Here is a 24784-nt window from a genome sequence, read left to right as displayed (position 1 = left end):
GCTCGATCATTTATAGTCTCGCTTGGTCTGACACATCTACTGGGCCTGAATTACAATAGCTGCGTCCCATCTATCTCACTACAGAACAGAGACACTGTGTCTGACAGGTGCAGTGAGGTGGTGTTTATCCTTTACTGATTTGGACGGTGGTTGGTTGCGACACAATTCACTTAGAAAAGGACACTTTTAAAGTCTGTATGCGTTTGAGAAATACTTCTCTCTAGGACACCTTAGAAAATGTCTCAAATTCAGAGTCACTTGACTTCTAGCTATTAAATGTGGTAAATTATACACACATTAACAAGAAAAGTGTTACATCACCTAGACAGCCGTGCTGATTAATACAAATGTAACCTGAATAAAAAGACACTCTTTATCCATTTGCACCAACCTAATTCAAAATGGTATAATATCCTCCTATGTCTCATTCTCTTTTGCCTTAGTATCTATTACCTAAGTCCGATGCACTATAGCCCGAAGGTCTCATCCAGCCCCATTCCTACATTCTTATTTTGTTTTCGTATATGTATTATCAGGAGATGCCACAAACATGCAAACTCACAGGAAGTCTAAAACCCTGCTCTTCACTAAGTGTGAGCACACACCGCATTGGTCAAACTTTAATGGTTCAGTTTCTGTCACAGCAAACAGGATGTAAAATGCATGCTGTCACTTTTGGTGTGTATGTGTATGTTGCATGTATGCGTCTAACTACGTTTTAAGTACATAGTAAAACTGAAAGCGATAGTGCACCCAAAAATGAAAATTCAGCTATTTTCTACTCACCCATATGCCGAGGAAAGATCAGGTGAAGTTTTAGAGTCCTCACATCCCTTGCAGAGATCCAAGGGGAGAGGAGGTAGCAACACAACTCCACCTAATGGAAGCTGGGCGCCCCAGATTCAAACATCCAAAAACACATAATTGAAACCACAAAATATTTCCATACTGCTCGTCTGTAGTGATCCAAGTGTCCTGAAGCCCCGACATAAAAAGTTGTTTGGAAAAACGTCATTTGAACTCTGTTTTTAGCCTCACTGTAGCCTGTAGCTCTAACTGCTTCTCTATAGACCGTGCTCATGTGTGTGCGCGAGACTGTGAGACATGGGCACCGCCTTCATGTGTGTTCACGTGCTTTTGCTGGTCTCGCACGCAAGCGTGCACACGTGAGCTCGGTGTACACAGAAGCAGTTAGAGCTACAGGCTACAATGAGGCTAAAAACAGTTTTTTCCAAACAACTTTTTATGTCGAGGCTTCAGGACACTTGGATCACTACAGATGAGCAGTATGGAAACTTCACCTGAGCCTCCCTCAGCATATGGGTGAATAGATAATGGCTGAATTTTCATTTTTGGGTGGACTATCCTTTGAAGTAAGTATAGAAAAATCTTTTATTGGACCCCCTGCAGACTGTTTAAGCTTAAACTCAGGAACAACACTGATTGTTGATCGTGTTGCAGCTCTGAAGGGACTCTTCTTCACTTACTCTGTAAATGTCCCATGAATCACAACTACTGGATGAAAGTTCATGAACGTATAAAAAACATTACCCGGACTAACTTCTAAGTTCTGCCCGAGGATGTATGTTCTCAGTGACCCACAAATGACATCTCACTGTGGAGCCAGGGGCTTCATTCAAACCAGTATAATGGTGGGAAAGAAAATTAGACGGGAGGAAACCAGGTTAGGCGTCTTTAAAGAAATGGTCACAGAGTTGGCAAAAGTTGCATCATATGAATAAATCTCTCTCATAGTAATATGTGGCAAACTGGAGAAACTACTTGGAGTACACTGCTGGTGTGGATGGATCTTGAAGTGAATCACACGCCATGTGCATGGTGCTGTTTTGCACGGTTTGTGTGTGTGAGGGCCAATCAGCTGTAGGTCAGAGTAGATTGTGGTGCATATTTATGTAGGAATATAGGTTTGATTTTTTTTTCTAAGAATTATTTATGTATTGTTATCTATGTATTTTTTTAATTATAATTTTATTTAGTTGGGTCTTTTTTTTCCTCTTATGTATGTATATACAGTACAGGCCAAAAGTTTGGACACACCTTCTCATTCAATGCGTTTTCTTTATTTTCATGACTATTTACATTGTAGATTCTCACTGAAGGCATCAAAACTATGAATGAACACATGTGGAGTTATGTACTTAACAAAAAAAGGTGAAATAACTGAAAACATGTTTTATATTCTAGTTTCTTCAAAATAGCCACCCTTTGCTCTGATTACTGCTTTGCACACTCTTGGCATTCTCTCCATGAGCTTCAAGAGGTAGTCACCTGAAATGGTTTCCACTTCACAGGTGTGCCTTATCAGGGTTAATTAGTGGAATTTCTTGCTTTATCAATGGGGTTGGGACCATCAGTTGTGTTGTGCAGAAGTCAGGTTAATACACAGCCGACAGCCCTATTGGACAACTGTTAAAATTCATATTATGGCAAGAACCAATCAGCTAACTAAAGAAAAACCAGTGGCCATCATTACTTTAAGAAATGAAGGTCAGTCAGTCCGGAAAATTGCAAAAACTTTAAATGTGTCCCCAAGTGGAGTCGCAAAAACCATCAAGCGCTACAACGAAACTGGCACACATGAGGACCGACCCAGGAAAGGAAGACCAAGAGTCACCTCTGCTTCTGAGGATAAGTTCATCCGAGTCACCAGCCTCAGAAATGGCAAGTTAACAGCAGCTCAGATCAGAGACCAGATGAATGCCACACAGAGTTCTAGCAGCAGACCCATCTCTAGAACAACTGTTAAGAGGAGACTGCGCGAATCAGGCCTTCATGGTCAAATAGCTGCTAGGAAACCACTGCTAAGGAGAGGCAACAAGCAGAAGAGATTTGTTTGGGCCAAGAAACACAAGGAATGGACATTAGACCAGTGGAAATCTGTGCTTTGGTCTGATGAGTCCAAATTTGAGATCTTTGGTTCCAACCGCCGTGTCTTTGTGAGACGCAGAAAAGGTGAACGGATGGATTCCGCATGCCTGGTTCCCACTGTGAAGCATGGAGGAGGAGGTGTGATGGTGTGGGGGTGTTTTGCTGGTGACACTGTTGGGGATTTATTCAAAATTGAAGGCACACTGAACCAGCATGGCTACCACAGCATCCTGCAGCGACATGCCATCCCATCCGGTTTGCGTTTAGTTGGACGATCATTTATTTTTCAACAGGACAATGACCCCAAACACACCTCCAGGCTGTGTAAGGGCTATTTGACCAAGAAGGAGAGTGATGGAGTGCTGCGGCAGATGACCTGGCCTCCACAGTCACCGGACCTGAACCCAATGGAGATGGTTTGGGGTGAGCTGGACTGCAGAGTGAAGGCAAAGGGGCCAACAAGTGCTAAACACCTCTGGGAACTCCTTCAAGACTGTTGGAAAACCATTTCAGGTGACTACCTCTTGAAGCTCATGGAGAGAATGCCAAGAGTGTGCAAAGCAGTAATCAGAGCAAAGGGTGGCTATTTTGAAGAAACTAGAATATAAAACATGTTTTCAGTTATTTCACCTTTTTTGTTAAGTACATAACTCCACATGTGTTCATTCATAGTTTTGATGCCTTCAGTGAGAATCTACAATGTAAATAGTCATGAAAATAAAGAAAACGCATTGAATGAGAAGGTGTGTCCAAACTTTTGGCCTGTACTGTATATATATATATATATATATATATATATCTATATATATATATATAGATATATAGATATATATAGATATATATATACATATATATTTGATTTGCTAACAATCAGCAACACCCTTTATGTTTAAAAAAAGTTCAGTAAAATATTCATTGTTAATGGATGGCAGAGTGGCAGCTCAGTCTTTCATCCTCTGCAGCACCTCTGTGGTGCTGTTACGAGACAAACACGGCTCTGTGCAACCTGACAGCCACTTGATGGACTCAGCTGAGCTGCAGCAGGCCTGAAAACCACTAGATTAACAGGCTTGTGTTTAGCACTGATGTACAGTCAGTGACCTTGTTCAATTAGGAATATATTGCTCCATTGCCTCTCACCCTCGAATGAAGAAATAGAGTTTGGAAAAAGTATTTATTCTGTCCAGGTGGATATGCCAAGCATGACTGAAAGCCTAATAAGACAAGGCTTCACACCCTCAAAGGCACCAGTAATATAACAATACCCTATTGGCTTAAAGCTCCCTTCATCCATCCCACATGCCCCTGAAATACTCTTTCACTGCAGTGGAAAAACAACACATTTTATTTCTGTTGGAATGTATGGAAACACAATGGATACGGAACGTGGACAGGTAGGTACAGCATGTCAGTGCTTTGACCATGCAAACGCAACACCTTTTCCACCTGATCTATTTGTCAATTCAAGAATAACAATATTAAGTGGTTTATTTTTTTAGAAGAATATAAAGACATGTCATACACACATGCATGAAATGAGTGGATTGTAGGGCAAAGGAACGAAGCCCTTACACTTCACAGGACAAGAGCGACTCTCGATTGTATCCTGCTTCAATTCCACATTCAGTAAATTTCTCATTCAGTCGCAACAAGGGCACACTGGATGTTATGTGAGCATTAAAATGATGTGCTGCAGCCTTCACCAGATCTTGACCCAACTGAAAACCAATGGCAATTTTGGGCCAAAACACAGAATGAAGGATAATCTTTGTATAGAATAGTTTCAGAGTTCCGAACCTTGGATAACCTTTTCAATGGAGCACTGTGGCAGTTGTGGAGGCTTTTGGTGGACTAACTATGACATTTTATGTTAGTAAATGTTTGCAAATGCAGATGTTCTTGCTTTAATGCAGGTGGAGATAAGTAGCCCAAATTACATCAGACCACATGGATTCATTATCAATCAAACATTAATTAAACTCAGCAGGTTGCTTGGTACTCACATGTACTCTCTGTGTGCTGAGTGCACAGCTGCTGCATTGCTGTAGCGCCAGAGGACAATGACTGATGACAGGACGTCCAGCGTGGCATCAAACTACAGCAGAAACAGAGAGCAAGCGACAAATGAAAAGAGGAAATGGTCTTAAGTTGCAAGTAAGCACAGTTTTTGCAACAAACTTGAGTGTTTTTTAGATAGCAGCTTGATAAGTATTTGCACCACTGCAACACATCTGTGTTTAATATGCCACAGAAGATGTTGTATCTTTCACCATATCAGTGGTTTCAAAGATCCAGTGAATGTTTGGTATGGTGTGAAACATACAAGAGCTGCTTCAAAATGTAATGCATGACCAAGACTGTTTATGTTTTATTGCCACAGGGTGATAAAACTTTACTTTCAACATGATACTGTATATGACTTTGTGCTGCATTAGTTAGTTATCCTCTGTCAAAGACGACTTAAGACAGTCTTATCTGCCCTGAAGCTGTATCATAAAATATGATCATTATCATTTAATTTTCAAGTCACATAATGTACCTGTAAAAGCTAAAAGAAAAATGTCAACTTTCAACATTATAGCAGCTAAAGCTACAGGCGATCAGCTGCTGTGATCTAACCCCCCTGCGCAGGGTTATAGCAACGTATTGTCTTCTTGCTACTTTATTAAAACTGTCATAGATAGCTTTCCTAATTAAAACCCAATCGTTAATAAAGAGATAGCTAGCACTGCAGATTATGGTCTATAATATTCCAATCACATTATTCTAATCACATTATGCTAATCACGTTTGCCCTTACTGGCTTAGAGTGCGGGGGATTTAATATTCACTTCACTCTCAATAAGTCTTATTTTTTAAACTAATTACACCCAGTCACTTCCTTTAAAGAAAAATAGGTAATAAGAAGCTTTATTTTGGTGAAAGCCAGCAGACGTGTTTAGCAAACACAAAAGGCACCTGAGCTACGTGCCAAGTCTCTCTTCTCTGCCCTGTTACCTTGGAGACAAAGGGACCAATAACACTTTGGTAACAGGATTCATTAATAAATCACAGAGCCCAAAGTTATGACTAATTGATCAATGCAAAGGGAGGTGGAACTCACGGCAAATCCAAAGGATGACGCGCTGTGCCTCATGAATGATACAGCTGTGGAAGGAGAGAGAGAGAAAGACAGGGAGAGCAGTTAGCACTGATTGATTAGCTTTCAGTGGTCAGTTTTATCCTATAGTTATGTGACATTGGTGATCTTATTTAGTTGAATACAAGATACTATAATAATGACACGTTCCCAGTATGCATTAACGATGCATGTTCATATGTACACATACAATGCATCATGTATAATAAACATGATGCATAAAAACCTAAGTTAACAATGCAAACAACTTAAAATGATGAAACACTACAGGATTATTAAAGGTCCAGTGTGTAGGATTTAGGAGCATCTATGGGCAGAAATTTCTGGAATATAATATTCACAACTAAGTTTTCATTAGTTTATAATTATCTGAAAATTAGAATCTTCGTGTTTCTTTATCTTGAATGAGACATTTATCTACATACAGAGCAGGTCCTCCTTCACTTCCACTCTTCCACCATGTTGTTCTCTAGTGGTGAGGTTGTAGATTGCAACCAACTAAAATTTCTCCCATGTGGCAAGTGTGCAGAAGAACTACAGTGGCCAAAATGCAAATCTTTCCTGGTGACAGTGTTTAATTTGTCCATTCTGGGCTACTGTTGAACAACATGGTGGACTCCATGGAAGAGGACTTGCTCCATATGTAGATATAAGCAGCTCATTCTAAGGTAGCGATGACATGATGATTCTAGGTTTCAGGTGATTATAAACTAATGAAAACTTAAATATTTCATTCCATTTCTGCCAATAGATGCCCATTAATCCTACAAACTAGACTTTTAATGTGAAAAAAAATCTTTTTTTTTTTTCCCACTTTTTAGACAGTTGAAAGTAGTACTATGATCAGTGGGATATTTTGCAGGTGAAATACTGAGAAAACCTTTTATTCAATAATGTTCACAAAACAAAGACACATTTGAATTTACTGTTGAACTTCAATTAAAGCCTAGTCCCAAATAAATACCAGTCCCTTTTACTAGCCGTGTCGCTACACATTTTGACAAATAAATGCCTTAATTATACGCATGGTCTGGTTGTCAAGCAGTTCATTTTTATAGAAGTTCTTTGGATATATATAAAACACATTATTGGCTACCCACTTGAGTTAATGTTAGTTAGGTGCTTTGATCGCACATATAAATATATTATGGAGATGCTGCATATTATTAGTTTGGTTAGATTCTCACAATTCAATCATTCATTTCATTTTACTGAAACTAGTATGAGCATCAAAGAAGACAGTAATCTTCTGAGATATACTGGCCTAAGACACACAAGAGATATGAAAAAAAAAGTGGTGACTCCCTGTTACCTCTGAAGCAGTCATATAGTCAGAATATAGACGCATGTCTCAAATATAAGCCTGTTGAGTTCAGTGATTTAAGCAATAAATAGCACAGGCTATTATTAAAGTTTTACGGTAAACCGTAAAAGACTACTTTCCTTACATGACATGTAAAATCCTTATGGTAATTTGGGGGCCGCACAACAACCTGTAAACCCACCACTGACATATTAACGTATTAGCAAATGGTTGCTTATTACACATCCAGCAGACACGGAGCAACATTGGCATTCATTTGTAGTTGTGTCTCTGGCCACCTGACAAAAGTCCTGTATTTACTCACTGATTAGCTCTAGTTTGGTCTCCACCAAATCCTGAGTGAAGTATTTGGCTCTTTAACGCTAGGGCCACACCGCCCGCGGAAGAGCTGCGAAGCGCAGCGCAACGAAATTCTCTCGCGCGCCGGAGCATTTCCACTCACACCAGACGCGCATTTCTCTACGCTGGTCGACAAGCGCTTCTGCTCCCAGCTGTTTTCTCCGTCACATTTGGGGCTGTTTTTCCATCATGGGTAAGTAAATAACCTCATAAAATTATAACACCATGTTTTCCTAACAACTGTACATATATGTGCACTTCTTAGTAATGACTATTATCCGTGAATGAATGTCCACAGTAGGCTGGTAGGCTACATACACACACAGAGCCTGCATACACACACAGAGGCTACACAGACAGACACACACTCACACACAGACAAGGAGTGTATGTTACCAGCGTTGTGTAGTTTGGTCTGTATATAGGCAGTTGAAATACCAGTTTGTAAATCTACTCTTGATTTTACTAAATCTGGTGTTTTCTCTTCCTGTTTCCCAGTGCGAATTGTTGTCTTCATCTCTCTCGCGCTCTGTTTAGATAACACTGACAATATGTATATAAACACACACATACATATATATATATATATATATATATATATATATATATACATATACACATCGCATTTGTCAAACGTGGTATTTTATTTTGAAATTTGCTTGATTCCGAAAATTGACCGGATTCTGTTGTTGTTACTTTGTTTGATTTCCTGCCTAGCTTGACACATTCCCTCGCGGCTTGTGCAGAAAATAGACCAGACGCCGAACTGATCGCTGCAAATCGTGAGCCTGCCGCGGAGCTTCCCGGCGCGGCGCGGCCAGTGTGGACGACACAGTCGGTTAACATGGGCATCGAAAGGAAACTGCCTTCTCTTCTCGGTGCTTTGAGGCTATTCGCGGCGCTTCCGCGGGCGGTGTGGCCCTGGCGTAACTGCTAAATGCTTCACTATGCTCACCCGTTAGACGCTAACATTGTCTGGATGCTGCTCAGTGATATGCAAGTGAGCGTATCAAAAGTTTTTGTTAAAACAAAAAAAAGAAAGAAAAGGAAAAAGGTTGGTGACCATAACCCGAAACAGTAAAGTTGCGCGTCGTAAAACCAAAACAATCAGCTGAAAGACACGAAAACGTTCCAAGGAGCTAAGAGGAACGGTCGTAACATTTGGTGCCATACAAGTGGCATCACAATTAAATGCTGTTCATATAATAACAACCTTTCAAAGGCTCCATTGAGCTCAGCTGGATGCATGAAGGTTCCCTGAATGGCAGAGAGGGTATATTGAACATTTGTTGCAGTCCTTGTCTAGCACACCTGTGCTTTTTTGTCCTTCTGCCTGTCCTTGTGTTGCTGTTTCTCTTTCTTTCTCCCCCTGTGTTTTCAGGACAGAGTCTCGGGGGGACAGCGTATCGGCAGTTAAATCACCATGGTAACAGGAGATTTGAGGCCAAGCTGGGAGTAGGCCTGAACTACAGAGCTTTCATCTTCTTGCTCTCTTTCTCCCCTCTTTGCTCTTTGTCTTTGCCGCCTTTGTCGCCCACTCCTTTCTCTCAGATTCTGATTTCCTCTGACACATATCTCCTTCTTTCTCTCCTTTCCTAACTATCTCAGTGTCTCTTGTCACATCTTTGAGTGGTGGACTTTTTCTTTTATTCATACCGGTAAGAGCTCACTGCTCCATGGCCATGGAGTGACGTTGCATTTTGCCAGAAACAAATAAATATTTAAATTTAAGTTACAAAGGACTTTTTCGTTTCTTTCGATGTTTAAAACATCGCTAGTATGAAAAAGAGCAGCCTAAACTACTGAGGCACAATACAAAGAAGAAATGAGAAAAAAAAGAGCTAAATAAAGAGAAATGATTGAAAAGGAAGAAGAGTGGAGATGAGAGGGCAGTCCCAGACAGACCCCTGATACAAGGCAGATGGTATTAGTCAGGCTGGGTGTGTAACACATGACTGCCCACACACACTCACACACATATGCTGTCCCTCTGTCTCGCTCTGTCTTGGAGACTGTCACCCACGAGTCTCCCTCTCTTACACGACCTCTTTCTTGATTGTCTTCTCTGTCACGTACAAACTCCCTCTCACACTCACTCACACACACACACACACACACACACACACACACACACACACAGGGTGAGCCAAATGTGCGGAGCTCCACCAGGCCTCCGACCCATCTGGAGAGTCCAGAAACAGAGCCAAACTGAGAGTGTGCCTGCTTCTCCAGTGAATACAAGAAACAAATACAGGGTAATTGGATAGTTGGAGGCTCCCAACTTTACTGCACCTTTGTCACGATGCTTGAACCAGCCCAGTCGCCAGAGGAAATGTTGGCATTGTGCTTTTCTGCAAACCACAAATATGTTTCATTTGTACATTTCATACATACCATGTCAAAATTTCTTAAGTAGCATTTTATATGAGTGACTTGGGCCCAATCCCAATAGCCCCCTACCCCTAGCCCTTGCCCACTATCCCTTGGCCCTCAAAATGAAGCAACAAGGGGTAGGGGTAGAAATCTTTCCCTAGGAATTGGGACACCACTCACTACGTCACCACGTTGGTTATGTTCACGCATACGTAACTATTTTAAATAGGAAGCTGTGAGTCATCTACATTTCCAACTGGCATCTACAATGGAGTCTCATTCATCCTACCGATCGCATTTGCCACATTCATCATGCTTCGTTTGATGAACGACAGACAACAAGGGACTTCTGCTAGCTAGCTAACCTGCTAACATTACAAGGCAGCATAGTTATACTAGCTGGCGTGTTATCGTAATGTGAAAAGTCCGACAAGTTTGCAGAACAGGACAGATGACAGACGCCAGATAATGCGAGCTAGCTAGCTAGCTAAAAAGCATCCTGACGACGGTAACGTTAGCTATGTATGAACTTTTTTCCCCGTCTCTTGCTTGGTGGTAGCCATGGTGACATCTACTCCTCGCTGGCAAGTCAGCATCTGAAATCTCACGCTCTGAAGGGCTAGTTTAATACCCACTACCCCTCGTTATGCCCCCTACCCCTACCCCCCAAAAAGGAATTGGGACACCCCTACCCCTCGCGGGAATGCACAAATGTAGGGGTAGGGCCAAGGGGTAGGGGGGTACTGGGACTGGCCCTTAGTCTTTGGAAGGTGGAAGGGATGGTTTATAGTGTGCTACCTAATTGAGATTCCGGCCAAGGTGCAGCTCACTGCAGAGCACTGTTTGAGACCAAAAACAGTGAAACCCATTGTTTTTTACCAAGTCACTGCTGCATTTTCAGGTGCTGCTTTCAGACGCTTTTGGAAGTATTGGCAACTTGGTAAGAAATGTCTCACAAATTGTGAAAAAAAGAAAAAAGAAAAAAAAAGATTAGAAAATGATTTTGAAAAATAGGGGGAAAAGAAAAAAGCTAGAAAAAACAATATTTGTTATTATTATTATTATTACTATTACATTTTTAAATTATGTTATTATGTTATAATTAAATCAAATTATAATCATGAATCACTATAAATTAAAAATCAAATTATTATAATCAAATTATGTTATAATTATAACAATTTTAAACACTATTTCCAGGTAATTTCCTTGTTTGTTTGTTTGTTAAATTTCATTTTTTCCACATATTTTCTTGTTTTATTTTTATTTTATTTATTTTTTTTTTTTTTTACTAATTTCTTGTTAATTTTTTGGGTCATTTCTTTTTTCTTTTGCTCATTGCCTTTTCCCCATGTTTTTATAAGAAATCAAGCCAAGTTGCTCAGGTTTCAAAGGGTTAATGTGGTAGTAGATAGACCAGTGATAGTGCCACAAAAAGCATTTTTTTAGACACCACTGCATTTTCAGCCAGGATAGTGCCATGAAAGTGGTTGTGTTTTTTACTTAAACATCCCTGCATTTCCAGCAGCTTTTCAGCCATCAAATGTGGGTGTTTTTAGCATCTCATCCAGGAGCATAAATAAAGACAGTGCAGGCAGTGCGACTGCCCTTGCAAGTGATTCAGATTGCCACCTTGAAAGTATACCTGTGTTCAAAAACAAATTATAAAAAAATAATGTCGACCCATCTGTGCCATGGTTTTCTTTTTCTTTTCTTTAAAAAAAAAATAGTCAGAGGCTATCAAAAACAAAATTTTATGCTTTTTCTATATAGGCTATAAAATCTTTAAATGTACTATAAAAACTATTAAAATAAATGTCTTACTTCCTTTGATATTTTTTTCAGATATGTAATGATGATTACTTGATAATATATATGTTGATGTTGTCCAATGTCAAGTCTCTATTTGTGTCAAGACAATACATGCATGACAGGACAGCACGCACTAGGGCCAATCATAATTTCCGCTGGACTCACTGCTGTGTTTCCAGCAGGAATAATGCCATGAAAAGCGGTTGTTGTTTTACCAAAACATCACTGCATTTCTTACTGGGATTGTGCCACAAAACCAGGTTCTGTATGTTCAGCCAAAACGATGTATGAGCTACAAGTATTCAGGGTTTGTGTACAGTGCCTTGTTTATTCTGGTGATTGTGTTGCTTAAACATAAGTTCTTTTGTCACTTTGAGCAGTGGCAAATAAAGCTGTAAACTGCTTGTTAGCTCATCAGATGTGCCAATATGTGAGAAATCTTTTTAAAAATGGCAATGATGCTATTTGAGATGCCACATATGCCAATGGAGGCCCCAGGTCCAAACAAGAAGTGTTACAGTGCACAATTTAGTAGGAATGATGACTTGAAAAGCATAATTTTATAGATAATCTGAAAACAAATATGATTATTGAAAGAAAAAAAAACAATCACGGCTGCGAAAATAAAGTTTAACTGTTCAGTTCCAGTATATCTATGCTTCTTTGTCTTTAAAAATTCATGTTTTGCTTGGTTGATGTAGAAGTATTTAAACAGTAGTTTCCTACTACATTAGCACACAGCCAAGTACAAAGGAATGTTATTTCAACACAAATTAATTGCTAGATAATCTGGATTTCCATTATTCTGATTTGAGCTAAAATATGGTTAATCTGCTGGCTTTGTATGTCTCATGTCAAGCAGGCGATGTGGACGACACATTTCATGAACAGACTTGGTGTATGCATATAATGCTGGACAGCTCAGTTAAAAATGAGGACATGAGGGCTTGAAATATTTAAACACTGTGGGTCATAAGGTCTGGCATAAAATAGGACAAGCTCTTGGCTTGAAAGCCAACAGCGCTCCCTGACCCTCCTCCTGGATTTGGCCACCCCTGATTGAGAGATCTGCCTTTGACAACCATAATCCCATAGATTTTAATGCTTCAAGTTTTGCTTGGGGGCATTTGATTGCCTCTCTTGTTCAGAATTTCCCACTTGTTAGATGTCAGAGGAGTCAAGCTTTGGTACTTTCTTAAATTCAAAGATATAATTTGTGATAGAAAAGAAAACTTAAAGGTCTCTCTTTTCTTTCTTTCTTCCTTCAAACCAGTTTTCACTTTATGTTATCTTCACTGAGATTTAGGTGAAGCGGTATACATCCAGTGATGCGGAGGGTTGTGACCTCTTGGAACTAAAAGCCTCTGTGTGTGACTGTCTACATTCCAGAAGGCCTCAGATACGAGTTCAGAGCTGAGCACTGCTGGGCGAGAAGCACTGGCCCGTAAACTGTCATGGGTTTAACCTAGTTTTGTGGGTTTCATCTGGTTTAATGCACACACCTCAAGAACACATACAACTCCGAGTTGTGCCCAACTTACAGACTGATCATAGACAGACACCATTTTGCTCCTAAAGTTGACTTAATTCATTTACAGAGATAAATTCCAATCTTGACATGACTTTATGGTGTCAGCGTGCTCTAAACTTGTGACTGTGGCGAGTCTGTGCTCAGCGATCACCATGTCAGTCTGTTGCAACTTCAAGGCCATGTGTAACATTTTCTCATAATACTGTGTAACTTATAGCAGATCATATTATCATACAGACTCAACTCATTACTAGGAAATTAGTTGTAGTGATTAGATGTTGTGACTTGTGCCCAAATCAAATAGCTCACACTGCAACTATTACAATTTTTAGAGATAGGAATAATGACACCAAACTCTTCAGGCTGTATTTCAGACTAATTATTTACCTGAGAAGGTCTAAGAAAATGAAATAAACTAACTGAAAACAGAAGATTAATAAAAATTGTTCCTGCTTCTCCGGGGAAATTAGTCCACGTGAGTCTGCTTGTTTTCTCTGAATTTCTCATTGTGTAATAAATTGTTTATCTGACCCTCTGTCTTCAAAAGCGATGCAGTGAGTCAGCTGGATTGTTAATCAACACTTTCACTGAAGAAGCACTTTGTGCACACACACACATGCACTAATACACACACACATACACACCGCTGTGTTTAAAATGTATTCAGTTCCCAAAAGAACAGATGTCCTCTCTTTGTGTCTGTGTCATCTTTCTAGAAACTCATTAGGGAAGCATTTAAGACCCCTCAGCTTCATCACCTTGAGCCTATTCCTACCGTCTGCCCTCATTTAAACACGCAGCGTGTACTGAACCAAAGTATAAACAACACGGAAGATCGAAGACTTTCTTATCCACACATAAGACTTATTTCTCTCAAATTGTGTTCGTTACGTTGTTCAAATCCGTGTCGGCATGACCACTACATAACATACTACAACACAATGCCCTAGACATTGCAAGTTTTAAGGGAGTGTGCCATTAGCATGCTGACTGCAGGAATGTCCTCCAGAGCTGCTGCCCGTGAGCTGAATATTCATTTCACTACCATACACTGTCTCCAAATTTGTTTCTGTGAATTTGGCAGTACATCCAATCAACCTTGTAACAGCAGACCATGTGTAACCACACCAGCTCAGGATCTCCACATCCAGTGTCTTCACTTGCAAGATCATCTGAGATCAGCCACCAGGTCAGCTGATGCTGCAGCTGATTTGCGTAATTGAAGAATTTCAGGACAAAATGTCAAAAATTGTCTCAGGGAAGCTCATCTGCATGCTCGTTGTCCTCACCAGTGCTGGTGACAGCAGTTTGTCGTCTTAACCACCCTGAGTAGGCAACTGCTTGCCTTTGATGGCGTCTGGCACTATGGAGAAGTGTTCATTTCACAAATTAATCCTGGTTTACACTCTACCCGGAAACGGATGGGAACAGATTTAACCAACACTTGAGAGAAGTAAGTATTTAGGGTGCATGAAAAAGTCTTGAATCTTTAATTAATGTTGTCAGAAATAAAAGCAAACAAAAGTTCATATTTTCATTCAGAGTAGTATTCAAAAACTGGAGCAGAGTTTTTGTGTATGCAGTCATGGGGCCAAAAATACAGCATTCTCCTCTCCATTCCATATCAGCTATTAATTTGAAAATAGTGGGTTCTCTCCTCCCGGCAGTCCTTCAGTTTCTGCTCTGAAGCTCATTTCGATGTGCCAGCCGTCTGTGTGGTTAGCGCCTGCCAGCAAATCAATGCCTCTCTCAGGGAGAGCAGACACTGCTTGGTGTAACATCCTTTGGGTTGTTAGTTAATCAGGGAGGCAAGCGTGCGTGACCAGTGCTAACAAGACTGGGGAAACAGGAGAGAAAAGGAGAGGAGGAGGTGCAAATGGAGTGGCAGGAGGAGGGAAAAAGAAGAGGGCAGCGGGAGATTAAGGAAATGTAAGAGAACTAGAAAAAGGGAGGGATTTCAAACGGGAATGGGAAAGAGGAGAATGAGGAAAAGAAGAGGCTGACTAAGGAGACAGGAGAAAAGAAGTGGGTGTAATGATTAAAGATGGGTTGAAAGAACTGAGGAGGAAGACTGGTGTTAAAAGATGAGCAAGAAAACAAAAATTTAACACTCATAGTGTGCTGTGTGTCCAATTAAAGTGGGTCTTTGCTTTTATTATGGTGCATTGTAAAAAACACTAATCCTAATACTTACAAGCTGCTTATGCCACTTTATGGGCATCAAACATGAGGCTGTTGTGTCTTTTTGGTCTATTTCTATTCATTTCTATTCTATGTACCCTATAGTCCACTCAGATGTCCTGCCAGTACCTGCAAAGCCATAGCAATGGTTATGACTTGGCAACAGTAAAACCCTAATTATCAGTGAGTTATGCAAGAACCGGGGCTAGTGCCAACACTTAACACCCATACTCTCTCTCTCTCCTCAGTGTTCACTTGGCACCCATTATAAGCAGAAGATAGATAAAGCAGCATCTGATCGGACATTAATTCCAGACCAGACTTTGAACTGCTGGGGGTGTTAAGGACCTGCGAACAACACAACATCCAAGCATTTAAAAACACATATAAGTATTAAAAGTTCTTGAGTTATTGTGTCGTCTGTTTTGGGCTATGTGCATGAATGTATATATATGCTATATGATGTTTGAGGTAGGAGCTTACAATGTATACCTCCTACACTTGACATAAACTACATGTGACATGTCATCTAAAATTATGACTCACATACTAAAACAATCTGTATAAGAGTGACCATTATCAGACTACATGGATTTACTGCTTAAGTTTATTCCACTACTGCCCTGTTTGACTGAACCCCCTTTCAAGGTATAGATGAGGCTGATGGGATAGTCTTTAGTTTAGCAGGTACTTGGTCATAAATCATCCAATAGTTATCAAGATATTTTACAAAAAAACCTCATTATTGCACCAGGAAATGTCAGGGGATCACCATAGTAAGTAGAATTCATCCTTTGGGGACCATGAATGTCTTCACAAAGCGTAAGTTGTTGAGATATTTTAATTTCAAGCCAAATTCGAGGACTGGCCAACTTTTAGCCATACTGCTAGTTTGGCTAAAAATGTAATTTCATGAACATAAACTATCAATAAACATAATGCCATTGTCATCTATATAGAAAAATATAAATTGAGGAATTTGCCCCTCAGAGCCAGCATCCTTTACTGTTTATCATTAACAAAATTATAAACAACTATTACTTAATGTCAGTAGAGTGAAAGATAACCGCACAAAATGCACAACCATGTTCACAAGCTATTTCTTCTACCATGGTATAGAAAGTACAGATCTGGCAATGTCATGGTGAAAGAATTTCGTATCACATACAGTTTCAACTTAAAGGGCAATATGACAGACATAATAGCAAGGGAATAGGCCATTACATCCCTGCTTCAGGTCATTTTAGGAAAAAAGAGGGGTGATATGCCAGCTTTGCAAAAACTATAAACTGTGTATACCAAAAAGAATAACCATCCCAACTTCCAACACCACCACCGACTTTCACCCAGGAGGCCCGTGTTCACTTCACAATATTATTGTTAAAGCCAAACCCTGTTCTTTTTGCTAAACCCAACCACGTGTGAGTGTTGGCAAAATGTAACACGTGCATTTGTTGTTGAAGGAAAAAATGTCAATTTACGGTGTTGTACCATCATAGTGCATTTATTTTGCAAGAGACTATATGCAAACTGTGCATTTCCTGTGAAAAAGGAAGTGTACTTTGAAAACAGACAATGTATGTAACAGGCAGAAGCTGAAACAGTGTCCCAGAACGTCAACAACCAACGCACCCACGGTACCTTGCACGCCATATGTGGACGTAGAAAGTCCATGACCAAACATCGGTATGTGACGAGATCGGATTGAGAATGTGTTGCAACTACTTGTCCTCATCCTTAAAAGACAGAACAGCTTGTTCTTCCAAAACAGCAGATATGACTGTTGGAAAGAATCAGCAACAGGCGTCCGTACTAAGAGTTGCAAATTTAAGTATGTGGTTAATGCTGAAATAGTCACAGTTAGGTACAAAACATGTGGTTAGGATTAGGCAACAAAAGGATTTGGTTAAAGTTCCAGTAGGCAACATTGTTTTGGTATAATTGAGTAAAAATTTTATAATATTCTTTCTGCACCTCACCATGGCTCTGTGTTCAGCCTCTAAAGAATCAGTATCGTGCCGATGTGCATCAACCAATCAAAGGTCAGCTCAGACCACTGCGTTCCTATTGGCTGTTCTACTGCATATGCACATTCCCGTGCCGCTGGCAGAAGGGGAGAGCAAACGGCAATGGCGAACAGTGCACCAGGTAAAATAGCTATTCCAGCATTGGCTACAACTGCCTACACGGCTAAACAACCCAAAAAAGGAAGACAGAACTCGGTTCCCCGGAGCCCCGGAAGGAGGGGAAGGGTGTGGTGGGGCTGGGCCCAGCCGGAGGGCGAGAGGGTCGGCCGTGGGAGCGGAGCCGAGGGCTCTCGGCGGAGAGCGAGAGCCGAGCTGAGCTGAGGGAGTACGTGCAGGTCCGCAAGGGAGGAATGGGGCGGGCTGCTGTGCGGAGAGGGAGAGCCAAGGATCCCAGAGAGGGAGAAATAGAACCAACTAGGATAAAATACTCACGTGCTCGTCTGGTAGGAGGGGCTCAGGGCGGAGACGAACGAAACCTAACTCAGATGAGACTCAAAAATCAACCATTTTCAGGCTTTCTACCTACTGCAGCTTTAAGTTTAGGAAAAGATAATGGTTTGGGTTTAAATGTATGTTTGTTACACAACTTCAGTTGCGTTCGTAAGTTACCTTACGTTGTGTATGTGAGGTGCGTTAAGAACATAACAGAACCTACGTTAAAATGAGTCAACGTTGACTTCTGGTTTCACACAAACAAATAAAAGAGCGGTCTCTGGGTCAAAAGTCCTATGTTTGTTTGACCATCTATTTACCCTGGCCTTCTTTTTACGTGGACTTTGTCACTATTTATGCATCAACTGACTTCCCCCTTTACTACCATGATAACAACTACAGCCACTAGAGGAACTGTCTAACAATAAACATAATGGGTCTGAATAAGCTACTAGTATAGACAAAAATATACGGCTGCTTTTTGGAAGATAGCTGTCTGCAACCACTACACTGATGTTAACTCAATCAGTCTCCTAAACTATCTGCAGCTAAGACAGCTGTAGTTTTCAAATTCTTAATGACTACAACTGCTCTTAATCTGATACAGAAACAACAAAAATGATACTGAAACAATGTGTTCAATCTCACTAAACACAGAAGTCAAAATCCACATTGCCAAACTGGGCTCAGGATTGTGTCTTTCTACAGTTGTCTGTAGACAGGTACAGTAAGTCCAGACTGTTTCTACCCCAACTGCTTTCCATTCAATCATTCAATCCCCTGTCAAAACACCACTGCTGTTGAAAACTGTATGAAAAACAGTATATATCCGTATCGAATTAGTAGAATCATTTGCAGCCAAGCAGAAATGTAATTATGTCCTCCTCTCTGTTCCTCAAGGGCGAGGGCTCAATTCAGGGATGTGAAATTCAATTACATCACAAGGAGCAAAGGAATAATCTGGGATAGACAGGGAATGAGGAGGAGAGAGATGAAGAGAGAGGCAGACAGAGTGGCAGATGGACAGACAGACAGAGAGCGAGACGGGGAGGCAGTGTGGGTGAGAGGGCAGACAGAGTGAGAGATGAATAAAGTGAGAAAAAGAAAGAGAAAGAGAGAGAGGAGACCTGAGAGAGGGTGCAGGAGTCACTCTCACGCTGCCAATCCGTGACTCTCTGAGCTTCCATTCTAATCAAGGTGACTCATATGTGTCAGTGCTCTGAAAAAAACCCCTAATATACACATTTATTGAAGCTCAGGAAAACCACTTAATGGTCCCAAGATGAGGGGAGGGATTCAAAGTGTTTGAAGTATAGTGGTGTGGTTCAAAAGCAGTTCATTATATTTCTGCACTATGTGGTGAGCTGTTATTTGCACAATGTAATGATGAGAAGGGTATAACGGCAAGCAGAGGCGGGTGAGGAAAAGGCTAGAGAGAGGTGTAAGAGAGCTGGACAGAGAAGGGAAGAAGAAGGGAGGGGAGAGGTTTGGAGAGTGGTGGAAGGGGCATGGAAGGAGGAGAACAGACAGCGAGGAGAAATTATGCATCATTAAAACCTGGACCAAACAAGATTTTTATGCAAATGCACCTGTCAAGGCCGAAATTGTACTACAGGGTTGGACTGAAAAAGAACATCACGTTGGCACAAATCTAGATGCTCTCATATACCAGAATGACAAAAAAGGTTGATTTCCACTGGCTTCTGAAACAACATATATTATCATCCTAACATTCGCAGTTATTAATACATTCTAAATGTTATGAAATTGTTGCCATTATGCTTTAAAATTTCAGTGTTAGGTTTAGGCGACAAAACTAAGTGGTTTTGAAAAAACATCACTGTTTAGCTTTATGTATGTACTCATTTAAATATAAGGGGTTTTTTTATATTTCGTCACATCACTAGGGGACGCTGTGTGAGTTGTAATCAAGTGGCAACCTCCAGGGCTGAAAAATGAAGTCATCATGGAAGTGTCAAAAACTGCAGTTCTTTGAAGGACCGCTTGAGGCTGGCTCCAGAAGTGAGTCTATCCCCACAGACACCCATGTAAAGATGTACAGCTTTACAGCAGAAATAAACATGTTTAGAGCCTGGTACAAATTAAGGTTTACAGTTACACATAATTATCAGCGGGCCACAATGAGTGACAGGCTGTCTGCCAATAGCGTCCTCGGCTTCTCAGTCAGATCCATCCCTCGCTCCTGCACGGCACCACCTTCTCGCCCAAATATGGTCACTTCTGGCTCCAAAAAACCAAGATGGTGACGGCCAAAATGCTCAAGGATTCCAAACGGGAGCTCACAGTTAGACATCCAGTGGCACCACAGCAGCTACATCTACTATTTTTAACGTGCTATGGTTGTAATGAACTGCTTGCACAATCAACCTTTATGGCTGTTTTTCTTGTTGAGAGTGGGCTGTGTAAAATACAAGACTTCATCTGGTGAAGGAAGAAATCCCAATTTCAGACAGGGTTAAAGGAATATTTTGCTGATTTTCAACCAGCTTTTAACCAGCAAGAGTGCTTATTGGGTGGCGCAGTGCATTCTGGTGGTTGTAGGTATTCTACCTCTTGGGCAAAAGCGAATGCCACAGCCCTCTTCTCTGTTTTCTCTGGTCATGTAGCACCAATTTCAAAAGCATTTGCATCTTTCTACAGCATAGATGGAGTAGTTTTATTTAAAAAAAAAAGCTTTTTTAAGTATTACTCACTGCTATGTTTGACTGAAAATGTGCAAGGTGACCTAATGCAACTTTATAAGTTTTGATAGGTGAATTTAAATTGCTAATATTGAATATAAAAACAAAATAATCTACAACTATTAACTGCATATCCTGCAAAATGCATTATGTATTAAAATACATGAATGTATGAGTAAACACTTTATGCATCTTGTAAAGATCAGATACCTATCACAAATTTTAAAGAAAGTGTAAATGCGCCTGAAAAGCTTTCAAAATTAATCTTAAGGAGGTGGTTTGGGATGTTTCCAGCCAGGGTTCTTACCTCTGATCAACTTCCTGATCATCTGTCTGGGTGAGAGAGCATTTATCTGTGAGGTGAGAGGGATGAATGAATGAGCTTGTGAAGACTATCGAACTTGTAGGTCGTAGTTCATTAATGTGTTGCATCCATGTGTTGGTGTGCACAACTTATTTTTCTTCTGCCACTTTTGGTAGTTGGCAAACAAAGAGCATTATCACCACCTCCTTGACCAGAGAAGGGAAAACACTCAGTACGTTTACATGCAGGCAGTAGTTGAGCTAAGCTCATAGCTTGGCTAATCAGTCAAGTTGCACTTCTCGTCTTGCCTGAGTATACATGCAGAGGAGAAAATCAAATATCTGATCAAGTACGTCTGACTCCACCTCCATAGGCGGCACTGTGTCCTTATTAATATTGTGCATATTGAACTAGTTCCGGTTGACCCGAAGAGGAAGCTAACAACGATTGAAGATGGTGGAGCATGAATGTAGTTTCCTCGTCCGTCTAGAAGTGCAACTTCTGCTTCTCGGCCCGCAAAAGAAAAAGTGGTGCATGCGCAGAACACCGAGTCCGACTCCAGCCAGACTAAGTGGATACATGCAGCAATAGTTCAATTTTCAATCGAATTATCTAGGTGTGTTAGTCAAGCTACGGATAGTTCAATTTCAATCGGACTAAGCCAATAATTTGTTTTTCTCAAGCTGCATGTAAACGTACTGACTGGGATGCAATCAGATTTACAATCTGGCCAGCTGAGAAAGATACATATGGCAAAGTGTGTCTTAAGTGTCTTAAATGTTATGTGGATTTAAGACACTAACCACAGATGAGAGTGAGGACGCAAACCCTGCACTCTAGTTTCAGTGCCCTGCCTTGCATGCCCACCATCCATCCCTACCTGTGACTCTGTTGCAATTCATAAATGCTGTGCTTCATTCATTTAGAAAAAGACTGCCTCTGAACATAATCCAGGCAGCGACTACGTTTTCCACCACAGTGTAGTAGGAAAACAATTTTGTAGTATTTAAATGTAATTTCTAGGAGACAGGGTTGAATGACAAGTGTAAATGGGATGTATTTTGTCTAGACAAACCCATTACCAAATGCACGTGTGTGTGTGTGTGTGTGTGTGTGTGTCTGTGTGTGTGTGTGCCTTAACTTGTTGGTTGCTCTCCACTGGGGCAGGGAGTTAAAGCAAGGGCCCCCAGGACTTTGCTTCCTCATTAATTAGAGGCTCTAAATGCGCGTACACTCCCTCTGATGACCACACACACACACACACACACACACAAGCTCACAAAAGCAACAAGCACACACACTATCAAAAAGAAGACCATCAAGCCAAAAGCACAAACTGTATTGCATTCAGAAACACACATCTAAGCACATATAAATACTCAAAAACCACGAGGCATCACCTCCCTCCCACACGCACACACACACACACACACACACACACACACACACACACACACACACACACATACACAATCCTTGCCCCCTCAGCAGACACATCCGACATTGCTGCGTCCGTTTGCTGCAAAATATTGTGTTTAATAATTCAGGACCTACTGCTCAGCTCGGCTCAGCACTGCACCGCGCCTCACACTCTGGCTGAGTTCACCCTGCGGAAACCCCTACTGGGATGCTTCCTCTCTCCATTCCTCCCCCTTCTTCTTGCTTCTTTTTAACCTCCCTCTTTTTCCTGTCTTCCTCTCCCTTTTTGTCCCCTGTGGAGGCCCTCTTGGTCCCTTCTGTCCCTGCGTGTCTTCTAAAAGACAAATCATTCCCTTTCTTTCTGTCCCTTCAGCTCCGTCTTTCTGTGCTCTTTGCTGCAGTTGTCTTCATCTTCCCATGCGCCTCCGTCCTTCATCTCACTTCTGTTTTACCGTTAATCATCCTTCCTCTCTTTGCTCTTTCCTACCCTTCCCTATCTATTTCCATCCCTTTCATTTTGCTCCTCAATCTGTCTCCTTTTTCCTTCCCTCTCTCCTCATCTTTCCTACATTAACACCCTCATATTCCTAACCCTCCCTCGCTGTGGTACCTCCCTCCTGGGCTCACTCACTCCTTTTCTCCATCAGCCCTCTCCCCTGACAGTAGCCCAGCACCAGCAGTATTGATTTGTAGCAGGGCAGAAGTGCAGTCGATGGGCACAGAGAGGGAGGTGCCATCTGCCAGCGGCTTGGCATTGGGGACTTGCCGGGGTTCGTGTGGAGATTAGACTAGGACAAGCCTACGGCTGATTGAACTAATGCTTCCTAGACACCTGCAGGTTTTAAAGAGCTTCACTCTGGAAACGTTTTAACAGCTTAAGAAGCTTCGAGTGGTGTTCAAGGATTTTCCAAAAACAAGGAGTTCTCTGTCCTGTTCTAATATCAAGAGACAAGTGTCATTGTGGGCTGTGTTTGGTGAAGTGATAATAAGATATGAGACTTTTAACACAATGCCTCACAATTAGGCAGGAATTACAGTTCAGCAAAACCCAACAGAGTCATAAATGGGTTATGTTGGAACAAAAGACATTTCAACTGACTATTCATTTCCTGTTAATGCCCTCACAGCAGGGAGAATTAGTGTGATGCAGTTAGCTAAAGGACATCTTGTGACAGTATTATGAGGGAATTCATTAGCAGCACACAAAATATCATCTCAAGGTCTTCACTGCTGTTGTTGTGCTCAGCTACATCACTGCGACAGGCAGAGCTGTAGTTCAGCTGAGAGCAGGTATTAGTTTCTCTCCAAATTTGATAAATGGATTGTGTGACTGGATGATTTGTCTGCAGGATAATCTAACAAAAATGACAGTGGTTTATTTAAACTGGCTTCTACAGTAATTTACACGTCAGTATCCAGTCTATTAATTTAATGGTGGGACAAAGAAACGGCTGTATGACACAGGCAGGACTTTCATACATCAGAAGTTTACTGGCATCATTACCTACTGGCTTTAAATTTACACACTTGCCTTAAAGCTATTTAATTTTCAAGTAGGATAATATTCTATCTAAAAAATCTCTAGTTATAAAACTCTAATTTTCTTCACCATGCCTGTGCACTGTCTTAGCTGCACTGCTAACTATAAGGAAAGTATAACTCTTCTCATTACAATATAACATATATACCATCTAATTAAATCCCTGGGGATTTTACTCCACTTGCAAATCACTGTGCAGTTATGGCATCAATTATGAACAGTACCATCAGCAAAAACCTGGGACTTTTTTTGTAGAAGTATGGATGTTAATAATGAACTAACAATAAGAACTGTGATTGACTGACACCATCAGTTAAACACTTGAATAATATAATACACCGGCGTTACAGGGCAGATCATGAGACAGCAGATTCTGCTGTTGCCCAGGATGAAGTCACATGCTGCCACCAGGGCAATGCCATTGTGTTGCTCATCTGGAGACAAGCACCCTTCAACAAGCCAGTGACCCAGAGGCAGAGGTGGATGCCTATATAGTCCCATTTCCACAGAGCAGTATGGTACGGTTCCGTTCAGTTCGGTACGCTCTTTTCCGTTTCCTCTGAAAAGTTGCGGATGGTACCAATGGAACCGTTACGTACCATTCCCATTTTTGGTCGTCCCTCCACTGGGGTACCTAGCACACAGATCTGGTACTTTAAGGTGGAGCTGTGAACACTGCAGTCCACTGATTGGTCAATAATGGATGGTCACTCTGCTCAGTGCTGAGTTGTGGCTGGTTATGAGGCTCATGTAAACACTGTTCATACTGAGA

The 24784-nt window shown here is 41.1% G+C and overlaps 1 protein-coding gene across 1 annotated transcript in view; it reads right to left on the bottom strand.

Annotated features, from left to right (window-relative positions):
• tmem163a (transmembrane protein 163a) overlaps nucleotides 1-24784 on the bottom strand; it is an 85069-nt gene that overhangs the window by 18332 nt on the left and 41953 nt on the right. Inside the window, exons 3-4 of the mRNA XM_049594710.1 lie at nucleotides 5993-6036; nucleotides 4893-4984 (exon numbers count right to left, since the gene is read on the bottom strand). Coding sequence (XP_049450667.1) covers nucleotides 4893-4984; nucleotides 5993-6036 — 136 coding nt within the window. The remainder of the gene's footprint in view (nucleotides 1-4892; nucleotides 4985-5992; nucleotides 6037-24784) is intronic.

The sequence above is a fragment of the Epinephelus fuscoguttatus genome, linkage group LG13 (genome assembly GCF_011397635.1).
Source record: "Epinephelus fuscoguttatus linkage group LG13, E.fuscoguttatus.final_Chr_v1".
Lineage (NCBI taxonomy): Eukaryota > Metazoa > Chordata > Actinopteri > Perciformes > Serranidae > Epinephelus > Epinephelus fuscoguttatus.
The sequence above is the reverse complement of the archived record's forward strand: the minus strand, read 5'-3'. Positions and strand labels throughout refer to the sequence as shown.